The 26113-nt window shown below is 32.2% G+C and overlaps 3 protein-coding genes across 3 annotated transcripts; all 3 read left to right on the top strand.

Moving 5' to 3' along the window:
* Positions 1-559: 559 nt before the first annotated feature.
* Positions 560-8873, top strand: LOC145334311 (uncharacterized). Its single transcript, XM_080179720.1, has 20 exons — positions 560-675; positions 973-1009; positions 1276-1328; positions 1517-1617; positions 1774-1859; positions 1989-2109; positions 2545-2648; positions 2883-2974; positions 3642-3716; positions 4096-4177; positions 4345-4458; positions 4702-4798; positions 5147-5244; positions 5545-5612; positions 6315-6394; positions 6875-6926; positions 7163-7214; positions 7508-7594; positions 7939-8007; positions 8405-8873. Exons 1-20 carry the CDS (start codon positions 605-607, stop codon positions 8522-8524), a joined length of 1659 nt encoding a protein of 552 aa, XP_080035846.1. The 5' UTR covers positions 560-604; the 3' UTR covers positions 8525-8873.
* A 140-nt stretch (positions 8874-9013) lies between these two features.
* LOC145334312 (uncharacterized) lies at positions 9014-16440 on the top strand. The gene is made up of 10 exons (XM_080179721.1): positions 9014-9082; positions 9781-9825; positions 10978-11065; positions 11424-11657; positions 12968-13019; positions 13455-13534; positions 14192-14305; positions 14432-14624; positions 15072-15213; positions 15613-16440. Exons 1-10 carry the CDS (start codon positions 9020-9022, stop codon positions 15886-15888), a joined length of 1287 nt encoding a protein of 428 aa, XP_080035847.1. The 5' UTR covers positions 9014-9019; the 3' UTR covers positions 15889-16440.
* LOC145333171 (luc7-like protein 3) lies at positions 16408-25775 on the top strand. The gene is made up of 11 exons (XM_080178323.1): positions 16408-16484; positions 17084-17164; positions 17645-17731; positions 19533-19639; positions 20329-20410; positions 20957-21070; positions 22655-22687; positions 23282-23357; positions 24278-24397; positions 25136-25150; positions 25705-25775. Exons 2-11 carry the CDS (start codon positions 17090-17092, stop codon positions 25773-25775), a joined length of 780 nt encoding a protein of 259 aa, XP_080034449.1. The 5' UTR covers positions 16408-16484; positions 17084-17089.
* The last annotated feature ends 338 nt before the right edge of the window (positions 25776-26113 follow it).

Below are 26113 nucleotides of genomic sequence, written 5' to 3'. Positions count from 1 at the left end.
TTAAAATAAAATTACGCGGAATACAAAATTTGTGATGCCCATGTTTATTGTCGGACGCCGCGATTTTAATTGATTATAATTAACGTATTTCAAGTATACTTATTTATTATATTGAAATCATGTTTTTGCAATGAATATATTATTTGTTTTACTAATTTTACCTGAGTTTTATCTTAAATGATCTCTTTTTAATTAAATCTTATTATATTTTCAGATTTGTTTAAACAATATTTTTTATATTTTTTTATTCCAAATTGAAACTGCAATATTATTTTTAAGTCAGTCAAGATAAGCATTATTTCATTTATCGTGTTGATCCGATCTTATAAAGATAATTAGGAATAATATTGTAAGCGTAGCATCTTTAATTCTCTTTAAAAACTAATATGAGGTGTATAGAGAATAGTCGGATTATTATGTTCAATAATTGCTTAGAAACGGATTAATATTCGCTGAATTACCGGCACTGACGCCCACATGAATAAAAATCATGCATCATATCGTGTATTTACCCCTATCTTTTAAGAACGTGCTTCGCGATGGATGTTGTCGATCAGTACCATTTTTCTAATTTCAGAACTATTCCTTTGTAGAGGAAACAAAAATGGGCCGGGATGTAATGGATGATCGGAAACGAGCCTTAGTTCTTGGCAAATTCAAGTTTTTATACCAGGAAATTATTGAAACCCAAAACAGGATTAATCTCAAACAGACAAGGACGTCCATTTGGGGGTGGGGGGGGGGGGGTCAAAGGGGTGATTCCGGCTCTGGCTCCTACCAGAAATCAAGAAAAACTATTTAAAAAAGTTAATTTTGACTGGGTTTGTTCCCAGATATTTTTTTAGCTACCCCTAGAGCCGGAGACGCTCTGAAAATAACGGCTCTGGCAAAATATGGCAGCTCTAGGCTCTGGCTCCGCAACCCTGCTTAAAATACTGTGTTGCTTATGTTTAATAATGTTAAATTAAAGGATGATTGTGAAGAGTTGGAGATTTTAGACAGATTTCAGGAATTCAATAGTATTACAAACATTGCTGGCAGTAATTTGAAGGAAATGGGTTTGTAGATCTATCTTATCTTACTGGCCTAGCCCTTTTCTTCTTGGATACTAATTTTGAAGGAACTTAAATGACATACTTCCATGTAAGCAAACCCATTTGTTTTTATAAGTTTTAATAATGAAAAGTTTGTATAAGACCAACCTATAAAAACTGCATGATGTATGAAATCTAAATTAATTTTGTTTACATATTTGTAATAATATTGTACTATTAGTTAGCAGTTATTCAAAATAAGCTTCTTGGTCCAGTTCAATACACTGATAAGGAATAGATTCTGATCTAAATAAAGATAATTAAATACAAAATATTTCTTTTTTTTCATCATAAGAACGATGTTAAGCTTTTGCTTTAAAAATCATTCAGTAAAGTTATAAAATACTTTCATTTCAATATTTCCATTTCTTGTCTCATTGCTATTACATAAGATTACAATCTAAAGTCCTAAAACTAAAGGATGGTAAATATAAAGAGCCAGAAAATACCATAACTACCAACGACCAAGCTGAGAAAACTGAGGAGGTTGAAGGTTTTAGCGACCCTCCTTTGGATATTCCAGGTTCGTGTTTGTTATCATTATCCGCTAATTAACAAATTCAGCATAGGTTGTGCAATTAAGGAATTTGTTGTCTGTTGGACTAAATTTTGATATCCTTGGAATCTTATCTTATCTTGAAGGTATTATTGGATACTATTATAAAAACTATTATTTAAGGTGTATTGGATTATTTCGTTGTGGCCTGGACTAATCCCTTTGGACAAATAACCATTGATCAAGATATAAAGCTTTTCGAATTTAAGGTAGAAGGTATTTAAATTAATAAAATAAAAAAGCATTAATAACAAGAAAGTGAATTTTATTTTAATTGTTTCAAAGCATCGTTACCATTACCTAGTCAGCTAGATACAAAGACAAAGTGATATTTTTAGGATATCCAGAAGTACTCTACATATAACGAAGGTCCGAAGGCCAAGGCATTCTGCCAGTTTCACTCGAGCAGCACCAGTACCGAGCTAGATGGATTTGATGCCAGTATTTTCTGGTCCGCAGGTAAGAAAACTGGTTAGTAATGTCATTGCTATTTTAGTAGCGTGCATAGGGTTATCCAGGTAGGAGGGCCGGATAACTTTACACCCCCCTTCCAAACGCTCGCACATATTGCCAATAATATAAATGGTGCTTAAATGTTTTTTTCTCTCAAGTATTTTAAATGTTACTAAAACAGGATAAAACATAATACACTTGTTAAAAAAAATGCAAGGGATAGTTGCATGAAGTTGATTCAGAAAAATTATATCAAGCTTAACTTTAACTATTCCTTAAAATGGAATTATTATCCTTGCGCTTGAATTAGATATTATTACGAGTACAAGACTATTTGACTGTTAAAGTAGATATTGTATGGTTAAATAATAATATGCTTAATTATAATCTCAATATATCGTCAATAAGTTATTATTATCAATAAAATTATTGTATTTATAGGCCTTCTTTGGAAATATTTCAAGACGTGTGGCGTGGAGAAATGGGATATTGAGTTGAGAGAACTGGTGGCTCACTATAGAAATTGGAAAGAATGGGCTCATGAGGTAAAAACATTAAGCTCGTTTGCGGCTGAAATCATTTTGAAATTGCCTTTTTTACCAATGTTTTATTTAAACGACTCGGCGAGATGTCGGGTTCTAGTGTACTCTTAGTTACCATAAAAATTAATTCACAGTTGGTATTTATTTTCATTATGGGGGAGGTGGTATTTTCACAGAGAAAAAAAGGAATTCTTAATCAAAAAGAAATTCAAAGAACGAAATATTTCTCCGTTTTAGGTCCATAATATTCCCGATGATAAAAAGGACAAGACTGGAAAATTTAGCGCGAACAAATTCAGCGGCCCAGCCTCTACATCTGGTGGTTATAGGTTTGTCATTATTCTTAACTTCTCATAATGAAGGGGATATTTCCATGAAGTGCGTTTAACAAGTCGACTAATTTAGAACAATGAATGTTATCTTTCATACCTAGGTATGCTTTTGTAGATATGATAGTATATTCATACAGATAACTATCCCCCCCCCCCCCATTTTCCAGGACCTTTTTCGTCTACTAGTAAATTGTTTTCTGCTACTTGGCTGTGTTAATATTCCTGACACTATTGGTTAATTTCCAAAGATACAATTGAGAGTCGGCACAAGGTCCTTGGGATGAGGTCATACAGTTATTTAACCCCTTCCACCACTCTTTACTCTGTTTTACTCTAATGATATGATAATCCAGGGTAGTTTTAAGAAAATCAAAAGAAATTAACTTTTAAATCACAATATCAAGTAAAATATCACTGAATACGAGGACTGCAAATTGAAATTTTTTTTGCATTTGGTTTACATAAACCAAAGTGATAATTTAACAATTGACATTAGGTCTTATTTTTAAGTTTAAATGAAATCTGTTACACCTACTTACCTAGGTATCATCATTCGTATGTAAATAAATGATAAGTTTTAATTAGGGGACAATTATTTTTATCTATGTTTCAATGCAAAGGTATTCGATTTCATGTAAACTAATATTGTATCATATTAATTTAGACGCCCAAAGAAAAGGGATGCTTCCCCCTCACCCCCACCAAGCAGAAGGTCTATTCTAGAAAACGACCCCCCAAGGTAATTTTTAACCGAGCATCAAAAAAATTAACTACTGTTGAAGTAGACGTTTCATTTTTTTAACAAAAAAAAAGATTTTTTGCTCCTCTGTCTTTCGAAAATAAATATTTAAGTGTTAATAGTCGATCAAAATATAATATTATTTTTACAGTAACTGCGAAACTAATGATTATTCTATATGACAATCATTTCATTCTTTTGTTTATGTTCCTAATATAATCCTTTTGAGTTCCTGAATGTTAGGTTCAATCCATTAGGGAATATTTTAAGTAGGACACCTGTCTCTCTTACACCAGGGTTAGGTATAAATGAGCAATCTCCGCCCATTGTCTTATCTTTTAAAATTCATGAAACGACATGAAAATTTCATCTTTTATAGCAAGAAAGAGAGAAGATCTGAGAAATCTGAGAGTAAGAAGAAAACAGGATCTGAGGCCCCGTCAACCTCCAGTTCCCAGCAGGTAAAATTTCAACAAAGGCGTTTAGTTTTTATTAATTTTTTTTCTGGATGATTTCTTGTGATGTATTGAAGTAGTAGGTTGTTTGTTTTTCCAGCTAAATGAACTTGATTTATTAAAAAAGTGTAGCTGACTACGTATTAGAAACTTAATATTTTTCTTTCATTTAGATATCAATTGACACCTCTGCCCCTCCACCTGGGATGGCAGTAGCTCCAGCCCAATTACTACCAGGACAGCCCATAACTATTCCTGTCATGGGACCAAACGGCCAAACTTTCCAGGTTTGCTTTTGTTAACAAGGGAAATAAAAGTTAATTATCGTATCATATAAAATAAAAACTTATTAGATTAAAGCCGAAGGCCCAGGCTAACAAAACTGGTATTAATATTATCATTTTTATTTCACTATTCATAGAAATCTGGTTATAGTACGACACGATACATTTTTAAGTATGGCTTAGAACTGGTTCTATTCCATCGTATATTACTCAATCTGTTTCGAAGCCTCACTGGAAATTTTTCAGATGCAGTTGGTTTTGCCCCAAACTGGATTAGGAGTTACTGGGCCACCGGGAGGAATTATGACAGTTAATCTACCTATGACACCCTCAACTCCAGGAGGTAAGTAAAAAGTTAGATATTTTAAATAGATTTTTTTGTAACAATTCTACCCCATAATCAATCCTTAGTGCCTTATTTATGTAGATTAAATAAAAGAAAATTACCCTTTTGTAGATTGGAGTAATTATAGAAAGTTTTTTAACTTACCTGTCAAATAGTAGAGTTTACTTTTTCATTCATTTCATTCCTGGTTAGGTATTTTTATACCTTTCTCATAATAGAAGGTTAGATTTCAATGTTTGTCTTATTTTGGTATTTTTAAACTGCTCAGTGCTTAACCTACAGGTTTTAACATTAATGATAAGCTTCTACTTATTACTATTATAATTCATTATTCATTAATATTAGGTGATGCCCAGGCGATGTACAATTTTGCAGCCGCCAATCACACAGGACCTATCCACATTAATCCCGCCGTCATCGCCCCTCCTGGCCAACAGCCGCAGGTCTCAAGATTATACCTTAATTAATTTGTAAGAAAAGAACATGTATCCTAATAGCCGCTATTTCTGGACGCCTTGGTTTAGTAAGAAATTAAAAATGGGGGCTCGATTGTTGATCTTCAACAAAATTGTATTTATCTCCAGTTTAACCTTTGTCTATTATTCAGCCACTATGATTTATCGGAGCTGTAGAGTTAAACTGCAAAAAATTGAACATGAAATTGCATTCAAACCTAAAAATTTATTCTAGCTGTCGAGCATAACATGTGATTTACTAACAGATTAAGGTATTAATTCTCGCAGGTTCCAGTAATTCCTGGTTCTGGACAGCCTAACTTGTCCCACCCACCCCCAAATATTCCCTCAAGCAGGGGTGTATAATTCTATTTTGTGTTAATAAGTTTTTTTTCTTGATGCTGGTTGTTAATAAGCTTGTCGTTTTTTAGCCAACCAGAGGTAAAAAAATATCCATATTTTTGGCATTTTGGAGGGAGGGGACAATTGCCTTTTTTTTAATTTACACCTATACTTTTTAGGTATAATATTTGCACGCCCCCCAAATGCAGAATTTCAAGTATAAGTATCTTTGTCCTTACATTTTGATGGAATATTTTCAACAAGATTAAGTTATATTTCTTGTACAGGATTAAGTTTTCATAGTTTTATCATTTCTGGTTTGCCAAAAAGTTAGCTTTTTAACATGGATGAGAGTTTAGTTCAGATGTTTTGTATGTTAATATCATAACCTAAAATACTTTTATTAATATAAAGATGATGTTAAATGATCAAATATTACTAAACGGGGAGTATTTTGCTGATTTACACATAATATACTGAGAATTTCCTTATGAAATCATTTCTCTTGTAGATATGCAAGTCAATCTTATGTGTTCAAAAGGTTTTTTTTTTAAGAGACCTTCATTATTTAGAAATGTATTGCTTTTTCGTTTAAGTGTTCAATTAAAATATGTAATGTGTATACATGATTATCTTTTATTCCAAATCAGCAAAGTTATCCCCTAAAATTTGCTATAATAACAAACATACACACCTGCCAAACCTAAAAACCCTAGCTCTATGTCATCATGGACAAGTGCTGTCAATGATTTCCTAACTAAAAAACCATCGCCATCCTCCAGCAAATCTACACCAGGGACTGGGACTGTGGTTAGCATTATGATTATAACAAGGACTATTACGTCCAAAAGTAGCGCAGCAACATTATTTTCCAAGTATTTAAAACACGTCTTTTGGTAATAATATTTTTTAAAATTGAAATTCATCCAATTTTTTTGTCATGTGTATCTTTTAGATATGTTAGTAATATTTTCTTTTTTCATAAAAACAGCGAGGCAAAACATTACCTAGTGATGTGATATGGTTTATTATTTACTTCCTTATAAGATTCCAATTTGTAATACTGGATTGGTGTACAGTTATGCTTTCAATATTTTTTTTATTTTCCAAAGGTAACCTCAATAAACTCAAATAGAACATCTTTTGATCACCCATAATTCTCATTTTCTTCATAAACATTTTAAGATATCTACACTACTTTTAAGTACCTTAACTCGTCCAAAAACTATCTGTTTCAAATATTGTGATGCTAACCCCATGCTCCCTGATTGAGCAGCTGTGACTAAGAAGAAGAGCAACAGAAAAGTTATCACTTATAGATCATCGAGGATAGGAGATATAGACTTGGTACAAACGGGAGGGGGGGGGGGGGGGGTGATGTTATAAGGAAACCTAGAAATCTTCAGCGATAAGACAATGGACGATAAATTGAAATACATTCAATATAAATACATTTAAATTATTTTTTGAAAAGTGTAAGAATAGTAGATTTTTCTGTTAAGTTATTTTGCATAGTTAAACCATTGTTTTTGTCTATATCTGAAACTTAATTTTACTGGTACAGCCCTGAAGTCAAGCCTAAGAAGAAGGAAAAGAAGTATAAACCTAAAGCCCAGGTAATTATTATATTTTCCTTGATTAATAACCAGAAAATGTTTGGGACGTGAGGGGTGGGGGGGGGGGGGGGATTATACTATTACTGCCAATTTCTCTTCATTTCATCAACATTATTACAAATACATCTTTTCGAAAATAAACCCTGATTTTAAAATTTAGAAAAAAATAGTACAAGATTTAAACTTATGATATCAAGTTCAGGTGTCTATTCATCTAACTAACGTGTCTGTCTAATATCCATCTAAATAATACGTAATTTTCTATCTTATCTAATTTCCATGTATGATTATAGATAGAAGCCCCGAGCGTTGAAGACCAATACAACAAACTGTTGAAATCAAGCTCGTCTGGTGAAAAAGCTCATATTGGAACAATCAAGGAAAAAGCTCAAGTTATTTATTTATTCAATCCTAAAAATAACTGACTCGATCATTTTAACTCGAAGACAACTTTATACTTGAATAGGACAACCATTTTCATAACCAGAACAGCAATAAACTTCTTTGCATTAATCATTTATAAGGAGACTTTACCATTTTTTCTCAGTTAGATAGAACATATAATTTCAAGCAATTTTAGTTTTTTTTAATACAAGAAACAAAAAAGTACTTAGTAGATAATTAAATAGCTTTCTATTATATGTCGAACCACCTAGGACATGTAACCTAATTTTAGAATAACTTTACTAAAAGATATTAATCTTGAGCATTTACATTTGTACAGAATTGGCATGGTAAGTTTGGATTTCTCAAGTGTGATACCATTGAAGACAAGATTTTTCTTCATAGCAAGGTAGGAATAATTTCTTTTTAAGATTCTGTAAACTTAAATATGTTTTAAAATCGAATATAGAAATTCCTTAAACTACTTTAACTTTACTGGGGGAACTATTAATGATAAATGTCTTCAATTTGCTGTAAAAATTCCCTTGTAAAATGATCATATACGTACTCTGAAACTTATTTTTATAAACCTACCCCCCTTTAAAATAGGCTTCTTAAACTTCTTGTAACGAATCTTCTGACATATCCACTAATGTATAACTTTCCACATAGCCTTTCTTTTACTATTTTTTCAGTATGGCTGAGAACCGGTTCCTATCCAGGATATTAACCGGTTTAGAAGCTGTACTGGAAAATGATATTCTTATATGTATGTTATTATTGTTGTTCATATTTTTTTTCTTCAGGATATAAAGGAAGGTAGGGAGATGGTAGACGAGGGAAAGAGGGCTGTCTTTCAAGTCCTACACTTCAAGAAAAGTGTTGTGGGCGCCAAGGCCATCAACGTCACAATTCTCAAAGATTGATAAGGGAATTTCAGAAGTTTTGGAAAATTAAATGAATAGTTTTCAAAGATTTTATGCAGAGTTATTGGATTTTTATGAAATCTAAAAATGTGTCTTTCTAATAATACCATTTATCTCATATTTACCTCAAATTAAAAGAAATTGTATATAAAACAATGTTGCCTTATTATATTTTCGAGCTTTATGGAATGTTTTATGTGATAAAAAAGAAAATTTGTCAAAGTTTAATTAAGAATCTCTACCAGTGATAATAATCAATTTTTGCTGTTTTCTATCAATAATATTTAGATTTTTTTGTGTAAAGATTTTATGATTTGTCTGCGATCGTATTAAATACTTTTTACTTGCATTTTTGTAGATTTTTTAATAATCAAATTCATGGATTTTAAAAGCCTTTTTAGGTATTTTGTGATTGACTATGAGTTGATCTAATTTTTGATATTCCGTTGTCTAGTTTTAAATTGAAATTTTTGTATTTTTTTTCAGAGTTTTAAAATGGATGGTGAAATAGTGGATGAAAGTATTTGTTTGATTTGTGGTGGTTCTACATATCAAGGGAATATTCAGAATTATTAAGAAAAGATATATTATGTTCTGCATGGGATAACAGGCTAAGGGGGGAGGAATGAAAAATATGTAGGGGAAAGAAAACAATACCTAATACTTTTGTCCGTCCGTCCGTAAAGGATAGCTTTTTTCGCTAATTTAGGCATGTTAGAATTGTCCTATTGATTTCAAACTGCATGGTGATTCCTGTAGTAGTTAGGTACGATTTAGAAAGTGTAGCAACTCTATAATCATTACCAGAATGTCCGTACGTCCATTTTAAACATGTTGATTTTTTTACTTTTTTAACAACAAATTTTTATGTGATCTAATTATCCGTTTGATCTGATTTTTGGTATATTGATTCCTGGGACAACAAAGAACAATATTATAAGCGAAGCAACTCTATAATCAAGTTCTAAAAATGTAAAAGATATGGGGAAATATTTGAGGAAAAGTCTAGGTGCTTCTTATCTACAGAAATGAAAATTTCTTAGAAAAAAATATGTTTTGCAGCAGGGGAATAATGAATCTTAGGTTTAACACTATTCCTTTGGTAGTTTGTAATATAATATTGTAGGGAAAAAGGGTTGTATATCACATTAAGAGTTATACATTGGATTTCCTTGCCAAAAACTTAATTTATTGCAAACAAAAATTTAAAAATGCTACCTAGGTATTAAGATTCTGAGTATTAAATAAAATCAGGGGAAACAATAAGTTGTGAAACATGTTTACATTGGTTTCATTTTCAGGTAAGATCATACAATACATATTTTTGTCAAATTTTAAAAATTGAAGAAAAAAAAATTTTAAGAGGATAACGCCAAATTAAGAAATTGAAAACATTTTATCTATTTCCCCCCCCCCCCTCCTTAGTGAAAAAAAAACTAAAAAAATGTGTGGTAGGAGGGATAAAATAAATAAAATATAGAGTTCTTTAAACATTTTTCCATTTTCCCCCCTACTTGGTGAGAAAAAACTAGGGGGGGAAGAAAAAAAAATTTTGTGGCCGGGGAAAAAAATAAATCTTGTGCAGAATATACACCCCTGCCTGAAGTTTAAGATCTTTGAAACCACTGAAAAAAGATCGGGTTCACCGGTTTTAGGGAACATACTGGTTCGCTGATTATTTTTAAGCTATTTTCTGGAGAATTTTTTTTTTATCTTCCCCTTTGCCTCCGCCCTCCCTCCCCTCCCCCTCCCACCAGAAATAAAAATCTCAATGGTTTTAGATATGGAGGAACCTTAACACTTCCCAAGGTGAAGACCTCAGTAGAAGCTAGGGACGAAGCCAATGTTAGTCGGTTAATGAATTAGCATTATAATTTTGCATTTAGTTGTATGTGTTTTCTTATATCACGGCATATTTTTATTAGTGCATTTATAAATGGTCTTATAAAGATTGTACTTTAGAGTCTCTGGGAATTGGATAGGTAGTGCTTTTAATCGCTATTAACCGATTTTAAAAGTATAGAAATATTAACTGTTTAAATAAAATGATATAAATTGATGACTTGTTATTGATGCCTAATTAAACAGGGGTGTATATTCTACATGGGATCCCCTGCTCAGGGGGGGATAAAAACTAAGTGGTTGGAGGGAAAAAAATGTATAAATTAAGAAAACTGAAAACATTTTTTTCCATTCCCCCCCCCCCCCCCTCCTTGGTAAAAAAATAAAAAAATGTGTGGTAAGAGATAAAGTAAATAAAATATAGAGGTCTTTAAATATTTTTCCATTCCCCCCCCCCCCCTACTTGGTGAGAAAAAACTAGGGGGGGGGGGGGGGAATAAAAAAAATTGTAGCCGGGGGAAAAAAAAACCTTGTGCAGAATATACACCCCTTTAAGTCAATTGCCTTGTTTTTTTTATCTATAGATATATTAATCTTTCTTTGTAATTCAGTGTGTTGGAGTAAATCATACTGACCCATGTGTGGTTACTGAAGATGTTCCTTTCTTTTGTCCTAGCTGTGCAATGGCAAATTTCAAAGGAATAGGACGATTTTATCACAACTATTAATAGTCCACGATGTAAAAATTACCACGTTAACAATAATTTAAGATGATGATTATATTAGAAAGCCTCACTATCAGATGACATGTTGTATAAAATTACCATAGATAAGGTAGTTTACAAGTAAAACTAAAATTTTCTAGTCTGTATACCTAGGATTTTTGACCATAAGCTGTAATGATGGCTTGGGTGTAGTAAAACTTAAATTTATCTTAACATGTTTCATTTTACTATCCGTAGAAAGTTGTCTATAATAAGATACGATAAATAACTATTATTTGCCACTTCATACAAACAAAGAAAAAAAATTATTTGAAATCGTCAAAATCCTCCAGATAAATTTCCATCAACTTCCTCATCAAGTCCTCAAGGCAACACCTCAAACTCCACCACAGTTCTACCACGAAAAATAACCACTTCGCCGACAAAAATGCGCCAAAAGATGAAAAAATCCGCGAAACGAAAGCGCGAAATTAAGCTGAAGATAAGCTTTAATAAGAAAGATGAGGGTGATTATTTTGATGATAAAGGGATGTCACAAGATCAGGACTCTTCCAATGTTTCACAGGGAAGACCAACGATCATTTCGATTATTTGTAGCAGCTCAGCTACTCTTTTATTAGGGTAGATTTGTCTCTTTTTTTTTTGACAGTCACTCAACTTTTGTTAACCATTCAGTGTAAAAAGTACTTAATGATGAAATGAAGTTCAAACTTAATAATATTTTGTAGTCTAGATTATCTACCTAGGGTCTAAACCTGCAATTAAATGCTGTCCTTCGTCTATGTCAGTAGGGATATTATGGGATAGGTAAATTAAGACAAGAGGGGGGGGGAAGTTTTGACACATTAACGTAAACAGTGAGTATAGGCTTTATCTTTGGACTGAGAGGATAGGTTATTAATGATAAAATCATTCTTATATAATGAATTTCACGAATTTTTAAGATTTTTTGGATAGGCCTCCAGGTGGTCTCTGTACAGGTAAAAATGAAAAAAATAATTTTTTTTTAAAAAAGTTACAAATCAACTTATAAAATCAAATATGCATCTTTTTTAATATTATTCACATATTTGAAGAAAAAGGGTGCATATTTTGTTTTATAAGTTGATTTGTAACTTTAAAAAAAAATATTTTTTTTTATTTTTACCTGTACAGAGACCACCTGGAGGCCTGGAGCTCCGCAACCTGGAGGCCTATCCAAAAAATTTTAAAACTTCGTGAAATTCATCATATAAGAATGATTTTATCATTAATAACCTATCCTCTCAGTCCAAAGATAAAGCCTAGGTGCCAGGTTTACGCAAATGTGTCAAAACTTCCCCTCCCCCCCCTTGACAATAAGTTTATTTTAACCTCCAATTATGATTACAAAAATTATCCCTGACGTAGATTAAAACTTTTGGTGGAAAAATTTGGACACTTTTCTTGTACAAATCCATTCAGAGATATTATAATACAAGGGTATTATCCTCTTAGAAATTTTTTTTTCAATATTGAAAATTTGAGTATCCCCCCCCCCCCCCCCCCCCCCCCGACAGCGAACTATGAACTCTGGCCGCAGCGCTCGGCTCCCTAGCCTGCCTAGCCGCAGCGCTCGGCCCCCTTGCCTGCCTAGCCGCAGCGCTCGGCTCCCTAGCCTAAAACCTAACCTAACCTAACCTAAAATAGTTGAAAAAAAATGAAAAAAAAATTTCTAAGAGGATAACGCCAATACAAGTACGCAAAGTTCTAAAGTGTATAAATACGAGAACGTGTTTATAAAACTTTGGGTCATGACTATTTATCATAATTTCTTCAGTGAAATGACTAAGCTTTTCAAATTGAGATTACAACATCCTTAGTAAACGAAATGAACGTTGGTCATCAAAATTTTAGGATTCAGATTCCTCGATTGATCAACCTTTAATTATTGATGAAATTACTCCAAGGTAAGTATTTTTCACACACAATTTGTATTCTAAAAAGCTTTGTAGTTTCCCTCACTCAGTCTGTATTTTTGTTTTATATAATAAAAATCTCTAATGTTAATGGACGGAGTATGAAGATTTTTATGATCTAGTCTACAAACATTAATAAAATTATGAACAACTTCATTGAACGACCATTAACTGACGTTTAAGGATTATGATTATAGACTAAAAATCATTAGTAATAAACATATGACAGATAATAATTTCAGGAAAGAAGCTCTTATTTGTTAGCTTAAAAGCTTTATTAAATCTTGACTATAATTTTAAAACTAGCAGTGTCCTAAAATTTCAACCATTAGTTTTGATAAACAGAAGGGGTAATATATATATCATAAGGAGGGGGGGGGGGGATAAATCCCTATAAACAGATCCCTACAGCTTATTGTATTAAAGAATTGTGAAAGTTGGAAGAAGACGACCAAGCCAGCGTCAGGGGGTGTTGACACAAGAGCTTAAACCAGAAGAAACTCTAGGTAACCATATAATTTCTTGTTTTTAGATTGTTTAGGTCAGGTTAGGCTATAATGGGCCCTGGGTAGCCCCGCGGGGTTAAGGCACCCAGAAGTAGCTACGCTTGACTAAAAAACTACCCACTCCCTTAATTTATTTATGTTAAATGAGGGGAGTGGGGTTTTATTGTTCGACAGGCACTTTGTGGGAAAGCACCACACCAAGTAAGTATCTAACTTTTTGTATTATTTATTTAGCTTAAGTATGATTGATTGATTGATTGTTAATACCATGGAATTTCTAGCGTAGCTACAGTGTAATTTTGTAATCGATATTGTACGGTTGTACCGTCTGTTGATAATACATTTGTGTTTGCCCCAGCATCTGTCAGATATTGAAAAACAGTTCATATATACCTAATGACTTCACCTCCTTACTTATTGACTAATTTTAAAAATCTGACTTTTCAAACTATATTAGGTATTAAGAATTCAATCCTCACATTGATCAAAATAGTCCTTAAGAATATTATTTATTTTATTCCATTTTTCCATTATTTGAAGACTAGAATTTCTATAAATATTACACATTATACCTATGTTTAGCCTAATTTTAAAAATGTTATTTTTCATTAGGTATACCTTTCCAATGCTAATTAAATTCTAGTTTATTAATTTTAGGTTTCGAGTTAAAGATGGAGAAATTAGAAGCACTAATGAAAGACCAATCTACTCCTGAAAATAGTTTAGACGCTTTCGCTGATAAGTCTAGCAAAGAAATTATTTTACAGGAAAGATATTTCAATTAATGCCCTTTTAAAGACCTTCAATTTCATATTTATCCAACTACTTAATTCTATGCTAGAAGTTTACACAATACATGTTGATATGAAAATGAAATATTTTAACTTTAATAGGAATCCTTACAAAGCATAAAAACCGAACAAATGCCTAGCAGTCTACAATCCATCAATCAACAACAATCCATCAATCAAACTATAGATGAAATGGAAATGGCGCGAAAAGAAATGCCGCGTAATTTAACAGCGCGGCAAAGATTTAAACTGGAGGGTATAGATTCTGATGATAGTCTGCTAGCTTTAGATTTTACTAGGAAAGTTGAATTTTAATACAAATAGACAGAGTTATAATAGGATATCAGAGACAAGACCATGAAATAACAATGATATATCATACATGTGTTTTTATGCTTTTGATAGAGAGTATTTTTTGGAGTGGAAGAACAGCTACACTGTAATAATCTAAGCCGTTTTTGCTTCCATATTTCCTGGATATTGAAAGCAGATAAGTCATGTTCGATCCAACAATTTTCTTAGGTATATATCTACCTAAGAAAAGGTTGCCCCATAGAGTAGTGGTTTGCTATGGTTGTGAAAATCTGAGTTTAAGTTACTTTAATGACTTAAAACTTGATCGGCAAATGCAGTCGCAATTTGATAAAATATAATCACGCAACCTTTCCTGAAGCAAATTTTGATAATTTTACTACAACATTCTAGGTATAAAATATTAGTTAAATACAACTTTCTCTAAAATTCAGTGGAAAGAAAAAATGCGAGACGAAGGAAAATTTGGCCGACAAGGCTTTAAAAGCACAAAAGCGAAAAGACATAGAAACTGAGAAAAAGGAGAAAATTAAGAAAAAAACTGTTGATACACTGCTCAAGAAAAAAGATTCAAAGGTGATTTTTTTCTGTTTATAGCATAATAAAAGATTTTAGCAGCATGGGTACAATCGATTTATTATTACTTAATTGGATGTTGTACTAGATTTTCATGTACTGTAATAATGAGATACACGTAGCTAGCTAAAATAACGCTATCTCCCATCCTCCTACTGGATGAACTAACTGACCAATATGTGAGGTACATATTATCAACTTGAATTCACTAAAAACTTTCCCCTGTCGTTATATCCATTATTGGTAAACTACAAGTTTTTAGGTTCATTTAAAACAAATTATTTGTTTACTTTTCGACAACAAGTGTTCAATCTTAGTTTTTAATACTGTCTAATTTTAGAACATTTTTATATGGTTGTTCTCATACTTTTTAATAATTTTATAATGTTTATATTTTAGATGACCAAACAAATCAAATATATCCGACCACAAATCGACGACTCAACAAGGATAACCTACATCTCAAATGTAAAGGAGCGAAGCCTTACCTTCCCCAAGGACTGGTCGTATCCCCTGGAAAAGAGTATAAAGCTTGAGCCATTAACACCAATATTATGTTGTATTTGTTCCAGTGTTAAAAAGTATAATTGTTCTAAAACTGGAAAGCCCCTTTGCAGCTTAGCCTGTTATAAAGCTAATCTTAAACAAGTAGAGATTAAGTCAGAAGCTGCCTAAAATTAATTTTTATCGGGGATCTTAAGGGATAAGACAATGGACGATAGATTAATATACATCATTAATGAATTACTCCTTCTCTAGATTAAAATTATTGGTTGAAAAGTTTAGACACCAATAGTAAGTTTGGAACAAACCAATCAAACATATTAAAACCATAGTTTTTGTTCCAACGAAAAATATATCGTGATAGTAAAACTTTGGGTACCAGTGTAATTTATGGTTCAATGTCCCATCCCTCCCAGATTCTTATAGACTGTTGATAACAAAATTTCTTGTTGGCTGGCTCTTTTGGGCCAACAGACTTGTATTGTTTAAGTTTATTACTTAATTATGTTTCTGAGGACTTTTTTTACAAAACAATGTATAGATATGTTTATTGCCTCACTTATTTCAAAATTTTATGTTGATGTTTAATTTTAAAATTAAAATAGCATTATTAATATACCAACTGTGATATTATTAACCAAAATATATTGCTTTTTAATGTGAAGTACAAATTAAAATGTTGCCTATTAAAGATATTTATGTAAAATTTCAGAAAACAAATTGCTAGAGGGCAGAGATTTTTTTGTCTGCAGTGTTTTGTTTCTTAGGTAAGAATTTTATATTGATAGGGAGAAGATTAATAATTCTGATGCCGATGCTGAGACGTCCAAGGGGGGGGGGGTAATGGGGCGATTACCCCCCTCAAACGATTTTGGGGGTGCCGTAAAAAATTTGTTCATTTACGGGGGGTAAATTTACCCCTACCCTGGGGGTGCGGTAGGCACCCCCAACCATTAAGGAGCGCGCCATTTTACCCCCCTTAAGAAATTTTATCCCCCCCTCAAAAAAAAAGCTTGGACGTCTATGCCTATAACACTAAATATTGGGGCTGTACTAACTTAAAAAGATTGTTTTTGTTATAAATGAAAACTTCACTTGAGTAAAGTGGATTCTAAAACGTCCCTCGCGTTGTTAAAGATCGATGTCTACAGTCTTTACAGGATTTTAATTGTGGGTAATAAGAATTGACGCTTTATATAAAATAGAATAGAATTATAGAATCTCATTCTCATACATGAAAATTCAAGTTTAATTTCAACACAACACCACATAATATTACCTAGTATTGTAGCTAATCTACATTTAAATGTATCTAAAAATTTTGTTCTTCGCTGCTAAAGATGTTGTCATTTTTAATATTTTGTAGGCGAAGATGGCGTCTCAAGAGATAGCTGCGATGTTGGATGAGTTGATGGGTAGACACAGAAATGCCAACCCTTCAGATAAGGTAAAATAAAACTCTTTACATCCTTGTTTGTCATATTATGATGTTCGGGGTTTTCTTTAATTTTCACGTTCTTAAAAAATTAAGAGTAAAAATTTATTATCTAATATTTTAGTTAGGGCTGCAATCCGCCGAATTTTTGGGTCGGATTCGTATTTTTACAAAAATCCATCACAAAAGCAGATTGCGAAATTTAGTGTTTTTTCGATTGAGGATTTTCGGATTGCGGATTCTAGCAATTTAAAAAAAAAGTAATATATAAATAAAAGCGGCCATTTTCAAACCCTTACTTCGGGGTCCAAAATAGTTCTAAAATTTTGCGGAATCGGATTGCCATCCCTAATTTTCTTGATTGATATCTTTGCAAAAAGGATACAGTAAACTTAACTGTATTAATTTTTCTCTTGCATGTGATTTTAATAGGTTAAAATCAAAGTTTAAAAATAACCACATTGTACTGACTATAAAAATGTTCATTTTCAGGTACAAGAAGTGACTTGGGAAGACGAACAGAATTGCAAATTCTTTTTGGTAGATTTCTGCCCACACGAACTTTTCACAAATACAAAGGTAACATAATAAATTCATAACCCTAGATTGCCTGTCAGACATAATAATCTATCAAAATTAAAAAGAAATTTCTAGCAGACGTACATATTTGTATATAGGTATAATTTCCCGAAAGATTTATTTCTGAATTATTAATTAAGTACCTATATGTGTGAAATTAACAAAAACGACTTATCTTGCTTACCATAACATGTACACATTCAAACTAATAATATGGCCGGATTTGTTCTTCTCTGGTTTCTTATTGGTCCTATTTTTTGAGTAGATATCTAGATCTACCATGTTTTATTAGTTTGGTGGGTCGATGGGGGTGTTTGTTTAGGTGAAATCTATTGGTTAGTTATATGGTTCTTATCATACTTGTTAGTAGGGTAAGGGGGGGGAAGTTTCGGTAAGGGGCTATTCTCGGTAATTTCGACCTACCTTCATTAAATGACCTTTTTCTCCATGTTTCTTTCAAATGACAGAAAAAAACATAAAAGCAAATTTGTTCCTTATTAAATTGCCTACAAAAAAGTATAAAATGAATTTTTTGTGAGATGAATATTAAGGGTACTTATTGGGTCTCAAAGTCGGACGAAAAATTTTTTTTTTCCAAAAATTTTTTAGTAGGTGTGTAAAGATCGACCTACACAAAAATTGGTAAGACCTAGAGCTGATCTGAAAAACTTTTTGAACTAGAAATTGCCCGCTTTTTCCAAATCCGTTGAGAGCTTTAAAATCGGGTTAATATTTTTTTCAAAAATGACCAAAGTTGGCGCCGGGGGAAAAATCGGTAATTTCAAAAGAAATTAAAATTCAACTTTTAAGGTCATGTTTTCATGTTTTCTTTTGTCAAATCTATTATTCCATATGGACTTTTTAAGAATTAGGCCTAAAAATGAATAGAACAGATAAAAAACAAAAAAAAAATTAATTTTATTTTTTGAATCAAAATTTTGCGAGGAAAAAATCAAAATTTCTGGTCCTTTGAAAAAAAAAATATTTTTGACATAGGAGGAATAGTCCGATCTTTATGAATTTTTTTGTGGTTAATCCCAATCACCTATACTAATTATGATTTATTACGCTTGTTTGGTCGTTTGGCCTTTTTTCATCGATTTTTTTAAGGTTAAAATGTAGTCAAGATTTTTTGCAAAGATGACACTTTTGCTTCAAATTCAATTTTTGAGGTCAATTTTTAATCAATTTTCATGTTTTTTGGGCTAAATCTATAGTTCAATGTGAGCTTTTTTAGGATCAGGCCTAAAAAGTAATAAAATACGTTTTTTTCTTATATTAATTATAAGTTTTTAAAAAAAAATTTCTGAAAAAAAAAAATCGAAAATTCGCATCTTTCAAAAAAATTAATTTTTAACATAGAAGGAATAGTCCGATCATTATGAAACTTTTTGTGGATAATCCCTATAACCTATACTAATTATGATTATTTATGTTCGACTGGCCGTTTGGCCGTTTTTCATCGATTTTTTTTAGGTTGAAAAAAATTACCGATATTTCCCCCGGTGGTGGGGAAATATCGGTAACTTTTTTGCGGTCAATTTCGGCCAACTTCTAAAAGTCCTAGGATAATGTCCTTTTAGGACCTGATAGTCCTTTCCGTAAGCTTTCTACTGGTCTTGGTTTCATTTGAAAATATTAATATTTACCCCATTTTTTTTCAAAAAAACCGAAAAAAAACCGAAATTTCCCCCCCCTTACCCTAGGCACTTAATAAAGAGTTATCTATTGAAAATCAGGACGTTGTACTTATATAGTACAATTGTCATAACAGCTAGTTGATTAAGAATAACCTGTTCAGGCTGACCTTGGTCCCTGCCCCGCTATCCACGACGATGACATGAAGAAACAATATCAGGATGCTAAGGATAGTAGCAAGAAGAGCTCTTTGGAAGATGAATTTCTTAGGTAAACTTGATTTTGGTCATATTAAAGGCAAAGGGTCGGTCCTTCCGTACGTAAAGGATAGTTTATTATTTAGGCATGTGAGAATTGTCTTATCGATTTTAAACTTTGCATAATGATTCATATAACAGGTATGTACGATTAAAAATGCATTGTTACTTTATAATCGTTACCAGAAAATCCTTACTTTCGATAAAAACAAGCTAATTTTAAAAAGGGGGGGGGGGGGGCGAAAGTGACACTTTTGAAACCAAAACTAAAAGTCAAAGGAACTCAACTAAAAAAAGAGTTACAGGTCTGAGATTTTGCATGGCAGTTGCTTTATAGGGGTACAATATGGAACTGTGAAGAAACGGCGGCGCAACCGCCGAAAACCGCCGAGAAAAGGCAAAAAAAACTTCGGCAGGAAACGGCGGTTTTCGGCGGGTGCGCCGCCATTTCTTCACACTCACAGTCTATATTGTACCCCTATAAAGCAACTGCCATGCAAAATCTCAGACCTGTAACTCTTTTTTTAGTTGAGTTCCTTTGTTGACTTTTAGTTTTGGTTTCAAAAAGTGTCACTTTCGCCCCCCCCCCCCCCCCCCCCTTTGTATGTAATATCCTACTAATTTGGAATAATGATTCTAAAATGGCGCAATACAAAGGCATAATAAAGTTGTATTATTATTATTAACTGATCTTAATCATAGGTTTTGCCAAAAGATGTTGAACGACGTTGGACTGAAGATAAAGCGCAGCAAAGAAAGATTAGTGGCCACACAAATGGAACAGGTAATATAAAGACAATGAAGAAGCAGAAGTTAGCGATGCTGTCCACCAGATGCTACGCCCATCTGTTTGAGATGAACATCTATAAAGACAATGTTTTTTTTTCGTTCGTTAATTTGTTGCTTAGAATTAGAAAGAAGAATCAAAATGCATGGCAGGACTGATTAAATCTGAAAGTCTAAAGCAAATGCTCATGGGTTTGGGGAATGAAAAAAATCACATCTTTCTCTTAAGGTATTCAAGAAAATTGCATTTTACGTATAATATACCTAACAGACAGACGACGGATAGATAATTACAATTATACAGAATGTAATGTATATAGAATAAGTGGATATATTGACAGGAAAAAATTGTCAATTTAGGTTGCTAATATGGACCTCATTTATTGGCCAGTTCGTTTATCCATTAAGAGGGTAGATTATGTGTGAATTGGGCGGTATCGTTATTTTATCCAGCTTGTAGTATCCCTTTACTAAAGTACATGAAAATCTGGTGCAACATCCAGAAAATTTCTTATCGATTGTTATCATAATAGTTTTATTTAAGGCGGCTGCGGCTGGAATAACGCCAGAAATGAGAGCAGAACAGGACGAAAAGATTTCAGTGCTCACAGACAAGATTAATGTTTTGGTGGAACAGGCTGAAAAAGCGGGTTGTGAGGTAACAGTTTTTTATTATTATAGGTAGCGCAGCTACTCTTCAAATACTTTGGATTCGTCGGTTATAACGCGGTTAGAACTTTCTGAGACATTAAAGTAAGCTACAAAAAAAATAGTTCTTAAAATTTCAAATAAAATTCATAAAAATCGAATTTTTTCATAAAATAATTCGATTTATAGTATGTTAAGTTTAATTGTGATAGTGGGTCGGTTTTAAAATTTTAAGATACTTAAAGTCGCAAACGCTAAACATTGCAGACTTAATAAAAACATTAAATGTACTTGAAGAAGGGGGGCTGAGGTCATTAGTACTTTAGCCTTTTAAAGCACATTCTTTCATTCGTTGGTCTAAAAACTTTTATTACACTTGATTAGTTGGTACAAATTATCAGTGTCCAAACTTTTTCACCGATGATTTTAATCTATATCAGGGATGATTTTGTTTATCAAGTTTTGGTTGTGTATCCAACGTTAAAAAAATAAAAGATGAAAACGACCTTGTGAATGAATTGTTAGAATTGAAGCAATATTTATTTATGGATTACATTCCTGCAAAAGTTTCTTCATAAAACTTGGGATTTCCCACTTCGGATTTGTTTCAAATCCAAGCTTTTCTATGACTTGCTTTGAAAATTTGAAAAATCTAATATTTTCTTGCATTAGTGAACTGCAAGAAAAATATGCAGTTCACTAAATTAATCTTTTAATGCATTTCGTGCAACTACCCCTTTGGATATTTTAGTAGTGTAATGTTAGCGTAAAACCCGTTTTTAAACTGTATCTAGAGGGTGGGGAGAAGGTAGTGGGTAAGGGAGAGGTAGGTTTCTGGTAAAATCCGTAAAGTTATGTGTTATAAGTTAAAAACAGTAGTAGAACGATAAAAATTTATGTTAACTTTTTGAAAGAGAAAATTCTTTTCAATAAGAAATACACATATTTAGTGAATATTATCGTTCTACTACTATTTTTAAGCCTTAAAACACACCTTTTCTTTACGGATTTTACCCGAAACCTACCTCTCCCTTTGTCAGAATCGTGTTTTCTTATCCATGGATACTATAGCTTGCTATGGATATTATCATTCTTGTTGTAATTCTGTTTTCATGTTTGTTATTTGTAACATTAGAGTAAAACGCTAGAGGGAGAAAGGGTTAAATAATTGTATTTCCATATCGCAATGGCCTTGTGCCGACTCTCAATTGGGCCTTTGAAAATCAACCGTTGGTAATGGGAATATTAACACAGCCAAGTAGCAGAAAACAATTTGCTAGCAGACGAAAAAGTTTATTGAAATAGGGGGGGGGGGATAGTTATCTGTAAATACATCTATACTATAGATCTGTTTTTGAAACAATAATCATAAAAGATAAAAGAATAAGAAATAAATACATACAAGCAATAATGAAAAAATAGAGTAACACATATATGCAGGACTAAGGAAAAAGATGTACGCTTTTTATTTGTAAAATTTTGTGTAAATTTTAAAATTATTTTTCAATTTGCAAAATTATAAGTATACCTACTATTAGGAATGTTGATAAGGTTGACAAGTAATTTCAATATTTTATATTTGTTCTTATTATAGGGAGACGTAGACGAAGCACAGAATTTGTTGCAGGTAAAACATATTTTTTTCTTCGGAATAACAAAACTGGAGTTTTCTTATAATTTTTGGTTTTACTTTTAGCGAAAAACTGTCTTTAATACGATGAGATAATTAACTATTATATCATTAAAGAACTTCCACTACGTATTTTCTTTCAGCAAGCGTCAAATACAAGATTCCTAATTTACGAGGGCAACGGTCAAATTGTGTACCTACCCATTTTTTGTGACCAAAATTATCAAAATCGAAGCATAATTTGTTTCATGTTTTTTGTCATGAAAATAAATGCTCTTTATTTTAACCAGCGGCTTCGCCCCTAGCCTCTAGGGGCTTTGACCCAAAGGGTAATTTAAAAAAATGCTATACACGTGGTGCAACAACCATCACATTTTAAATTTTTTTTTTTTTTTTTTTTTTTTTTTGGGGGGGGGGGGGGGTTGTGGGTGTCTCACCCCCCAATAAAATAGCCTAAAGCCACCACAGGACTAGTAGGTATATTCCCTGAAGAGTAGAATTTGATCGGTGCAGTGGTTACCGAGATATTAAGGGACGGACTGACAGAGAGACATCATTCTACTTTGTATTATAGATTTTCATGTTTTCAAGGTTTGTGAAGAGTTAAAAACAGAAAGAGAAACCTTGAAAAGTAAACTTGGTCTTACTGTTCCAATTAATCCAACAGGTTAGCTAATATTCAAGTTAAACGGAACTCAAGAGTCTTAAGAGATAAGACAATGGCCTATAAATTGATGAACATCCCAAATTATGATACACAATATTACCCTTCCCTAGATTACAATTAACTGGTTGAAACGTTTGGACACTGGACTTAATGAACAAACCAATTAAAATTTAAAAAATGTCCCCATGGTTGTTAAGCACACTAATAAGAAAACGTTATGACAAACTTATTATAAACAGCCCCTACCTGACTAATATTGCTAAACAGGCTCATATCTTTATATACTTTAAAAACAACCCATTCATTCTATTTATATTTATGGTTAGCAACATGTTTATTAATATTTAGTCCATCTGTCTGTCTTTAATGCTGTGAAAAGCATCATCATTCTACAAAGACAGCTATTTTAAGCTTTAGTTTTTATTTCTGTGCTTCGTGGGGATGGCAATCCGTCAAATTTTTGGACCAAATTCGGATTCTTACAAGAAACTGTCCAAAAAAAATGTTAAAGGCTTTTTTTTTAGAAAATTAAAAAATTTAAGTGCTACATATGTCCTAAAAATTAATGTTCTTGGTGTTCTCCATAATTCACTTCCGAGAATCGAACCAGATTTTAAAAGATATAATACATAATGATGATAATCTTTGCCTTTAAAAAGAAGTTGAAAGAAAAAACTAAAGACGCTAATTTTAGCCTACCAATTAAGAATCCGAATCCGCTATTTAAAAACGAATTTCGGATTCAGATTTCAAAAATTGGGCGGATTCGGATTGCCAACCCCGCTATGCTTCTGTTTCTATTCTTGTTAATAAATTAGCCAACCTTTCAATTATATTTTACCTGCTTTGAATCATAATTGACGAATCACTGTAATTAAAAGATATATACCAGTGTATAAAAGACTGTAATTTTTCTTTAGATCAATATGGTCCCCAAAAGGCTATGGAGGTTTGTGAAACATGTGGAGCTTTTCTTGTCATAGGCGATCCTAACTCTAAAATTGATATTGCCACAGCAAATAAAATCAAGAAATGGCAAGGTATAGTATTTGTAATTCTTGATGGATAAGTTATTCTCGAGAACTTTGGTCGGTTGGTTTGTCTGTTATACACTTATTAGAAAAGACAGGATTTTTATAAATATGTAAATTAGAAAGAAAAGTGAAAGAACTAAATCTCTTTTCATAACGGGGCTTGTGGAATAATTTAGTTTTTATCGTCCCCTCCCGTCCTGGAACTAAAATAAAGCCAAAGAAATCATACTTGCAAAGAACAAAAATCATAGGACATAAATAATATTTTTAAATTTGATTGTCAAAGGGGACTATGTACGAAAGAGCGAAAGAATTGTTAAGCACCTTCAGCAGTGATATTTGTGCATTTATTTGGTTGATATACTTGGTATTAGAAAGGGGTGCACCCGGATGGTAATGTAAACAAACAGTTTGATTAATGTACTTTTGCATTTTACATCATTTGATGATGTTTTTATTCATGTTGCACCTTAAACTCAACAAAACATTTGATGTTATTTCTTCAAAAATTGCTTAATATTAGAAGTTTTTTTATACAAAATAGTATAACTATACTATACAGAAACCTAGTATATTCACCCAAAAAAAAATTCAAACTCACTGCTGTAAGGTGCTTAAAAATCACTTGCATAGTCCCGTTTAACAAGACTTCTAAAAGCTTTTATGCTATTGAATGTAATTGAGTTTGATCCCAATGTTTCTCTATCCATGACTCCCTGGTTACACTTTATTCTATATTTCCAGTTACCCCGAACAGAAGTAAGTTACTACTGGTACAAATAATCTGCCAAGATATCAGGCAGAGCTAAAATATTTTATTATTTACCTGTAAAGTGTACAAAATCAGCTTATGCCAACAACGAAATTAATTCAAAAATAAATCACGAAACCTATACTTGATTCAGCTGTCGCTGGAGGGCAACACTTATTACTATTAGAATGGACGACCTTTTTACCTGCCCCCCAAACATTATTTTAGATTTTTTTTCGCTTGTTGGCTATACCTTATCACCCGTACAAAATACAAATATTGTGTTTTGCATTTTTAATGATATGTGTTTAAATCCAAATTCAGAATATTAAGACAAGAAAAAAGTGTTTTTTTGCTGCAAAATTTAGTTTCTATTTAAAACAAACTAAACCAAACAACACTTTTGTCAGGCTTAAATTTTTGAAAGGGGGAGTTTTGCTTTTGAAAGTTGATTTTATTTTAAATTTGTTTTTAAACACTTATCATTAAAATGCAATCAATGTTGTTGTCTGTGTTATATGCTTTAACTTTTCTTTATTCCAATTATTATGTTATTATTTAGATGATCATTTGATGGGAAAGATGCATATGGGTTATGCCAGACTCAAGGAAATTCATTCAGTGAAAAAATAACAAATTATACCTATACCTATCAATGTCATATTACCAAGGATGACAACATCCATAAAAGGGAAGCTATGATGTAAAAGAGTAGAACAAACGAACATGAACACAGGAGTGTCATAAATAACTTAATATTAATATTAGGTAATTTAAAAGTATAAACAAAAATGCCTAAATTCTACAGGATTCTGTTAACCGGACTTGATTATAGAGATGCTTTGCTTAAAATATTGTACCTGGATGTTCTTGGAATCATTGTTCCAATTAACGGAAGAAAAGGATAATAATATTATAAAAAAAATCAAAAAGTTAAAAATCAGCATGTATTAAACGGATGTACGGATTTT

The sequence above is a fragment of the Acartia tonsa genome, chromosome 12 (assembly GCF_053477335.1).
Source record: "Acartia tonsa isolate MP-2025a chromosome 12, ASM5347733v1, whole genome shotgun sequence".
Taxonomy (NCBI): domain Eukaryota; kingdom Metazoa; phylum Arthropoda; class Copepoda; order Calanoida; family Acartiidae; genus Acartia; species Acartia tonsa.
This window is presented reverse-complemented; position numbering and strand designations above follow the sequence as displayed.

Bases quoted from the DNA above. Each gene is read 5' to 3' on its own strand.
- LOC145334311 (XM_080179720.1), top strand. From the start codon at position 605: ATGGGCCGGGATGTAATGGATGATCGGAAACGAGCCTTAGTTCTTGGC. The intron at 5,245-5,544 runs GTCTCAAGATTA...TAATTCTCGCAG, and splicing joins CTCCTGGCCAACAGCCGCAG to GTTCCAGTAATTCCTGGTTC. The intron at 6,927-7,162 runs GATAGGAGATAT...TTACTGGTACAG, and splicing joins ATCACTTATAGATCATCGAG to CCCTGAAGTCAAGCCTAAGA.
- LOC145334312 (XM_080179721.1), top strand. From the start codon at position 9,020: ATGGATGGTGAAATAGTGGATGAAAGTATTTGTTTGATTTGTGGTGGT. The intron at 9,083-9,780 runs AATATTCAGAAT...ATAAAATCAGGG, and splicing joins GTGGTTCTACATATCAAGGG to GAAACAATAAGTTGTGAAAC. The intron at 13,020-13,454 runs GTAAGTATTTTT...ATTGTATTAAAG, and splicing joins ATTGATGAAATTACTCCAAG to AATTGTGAAAGTTGGAAGAA.
- LOC145333171 (XM_080178323.1), top strand. From the start codon at position 17,090: ATGGCGTCTCAAGAGATAGCTGCGATGTTGGATGAGTTGATGGGTAGA. The intron at 17,165-17,644 runs GTAAAATAAAAC...GTTCATTTTCAG, and splicing joins ATGCCAACCCTTCAGATAAG to GTACAAGAAGTGACTTGGGA. The intron at 17,732-19,532 runs GTAACATAATAA...TAACCTGTTCAG, and splicing joins AACTTTTCACAAATACAAAG to GCTGACCTTGGTCCCTGCCC.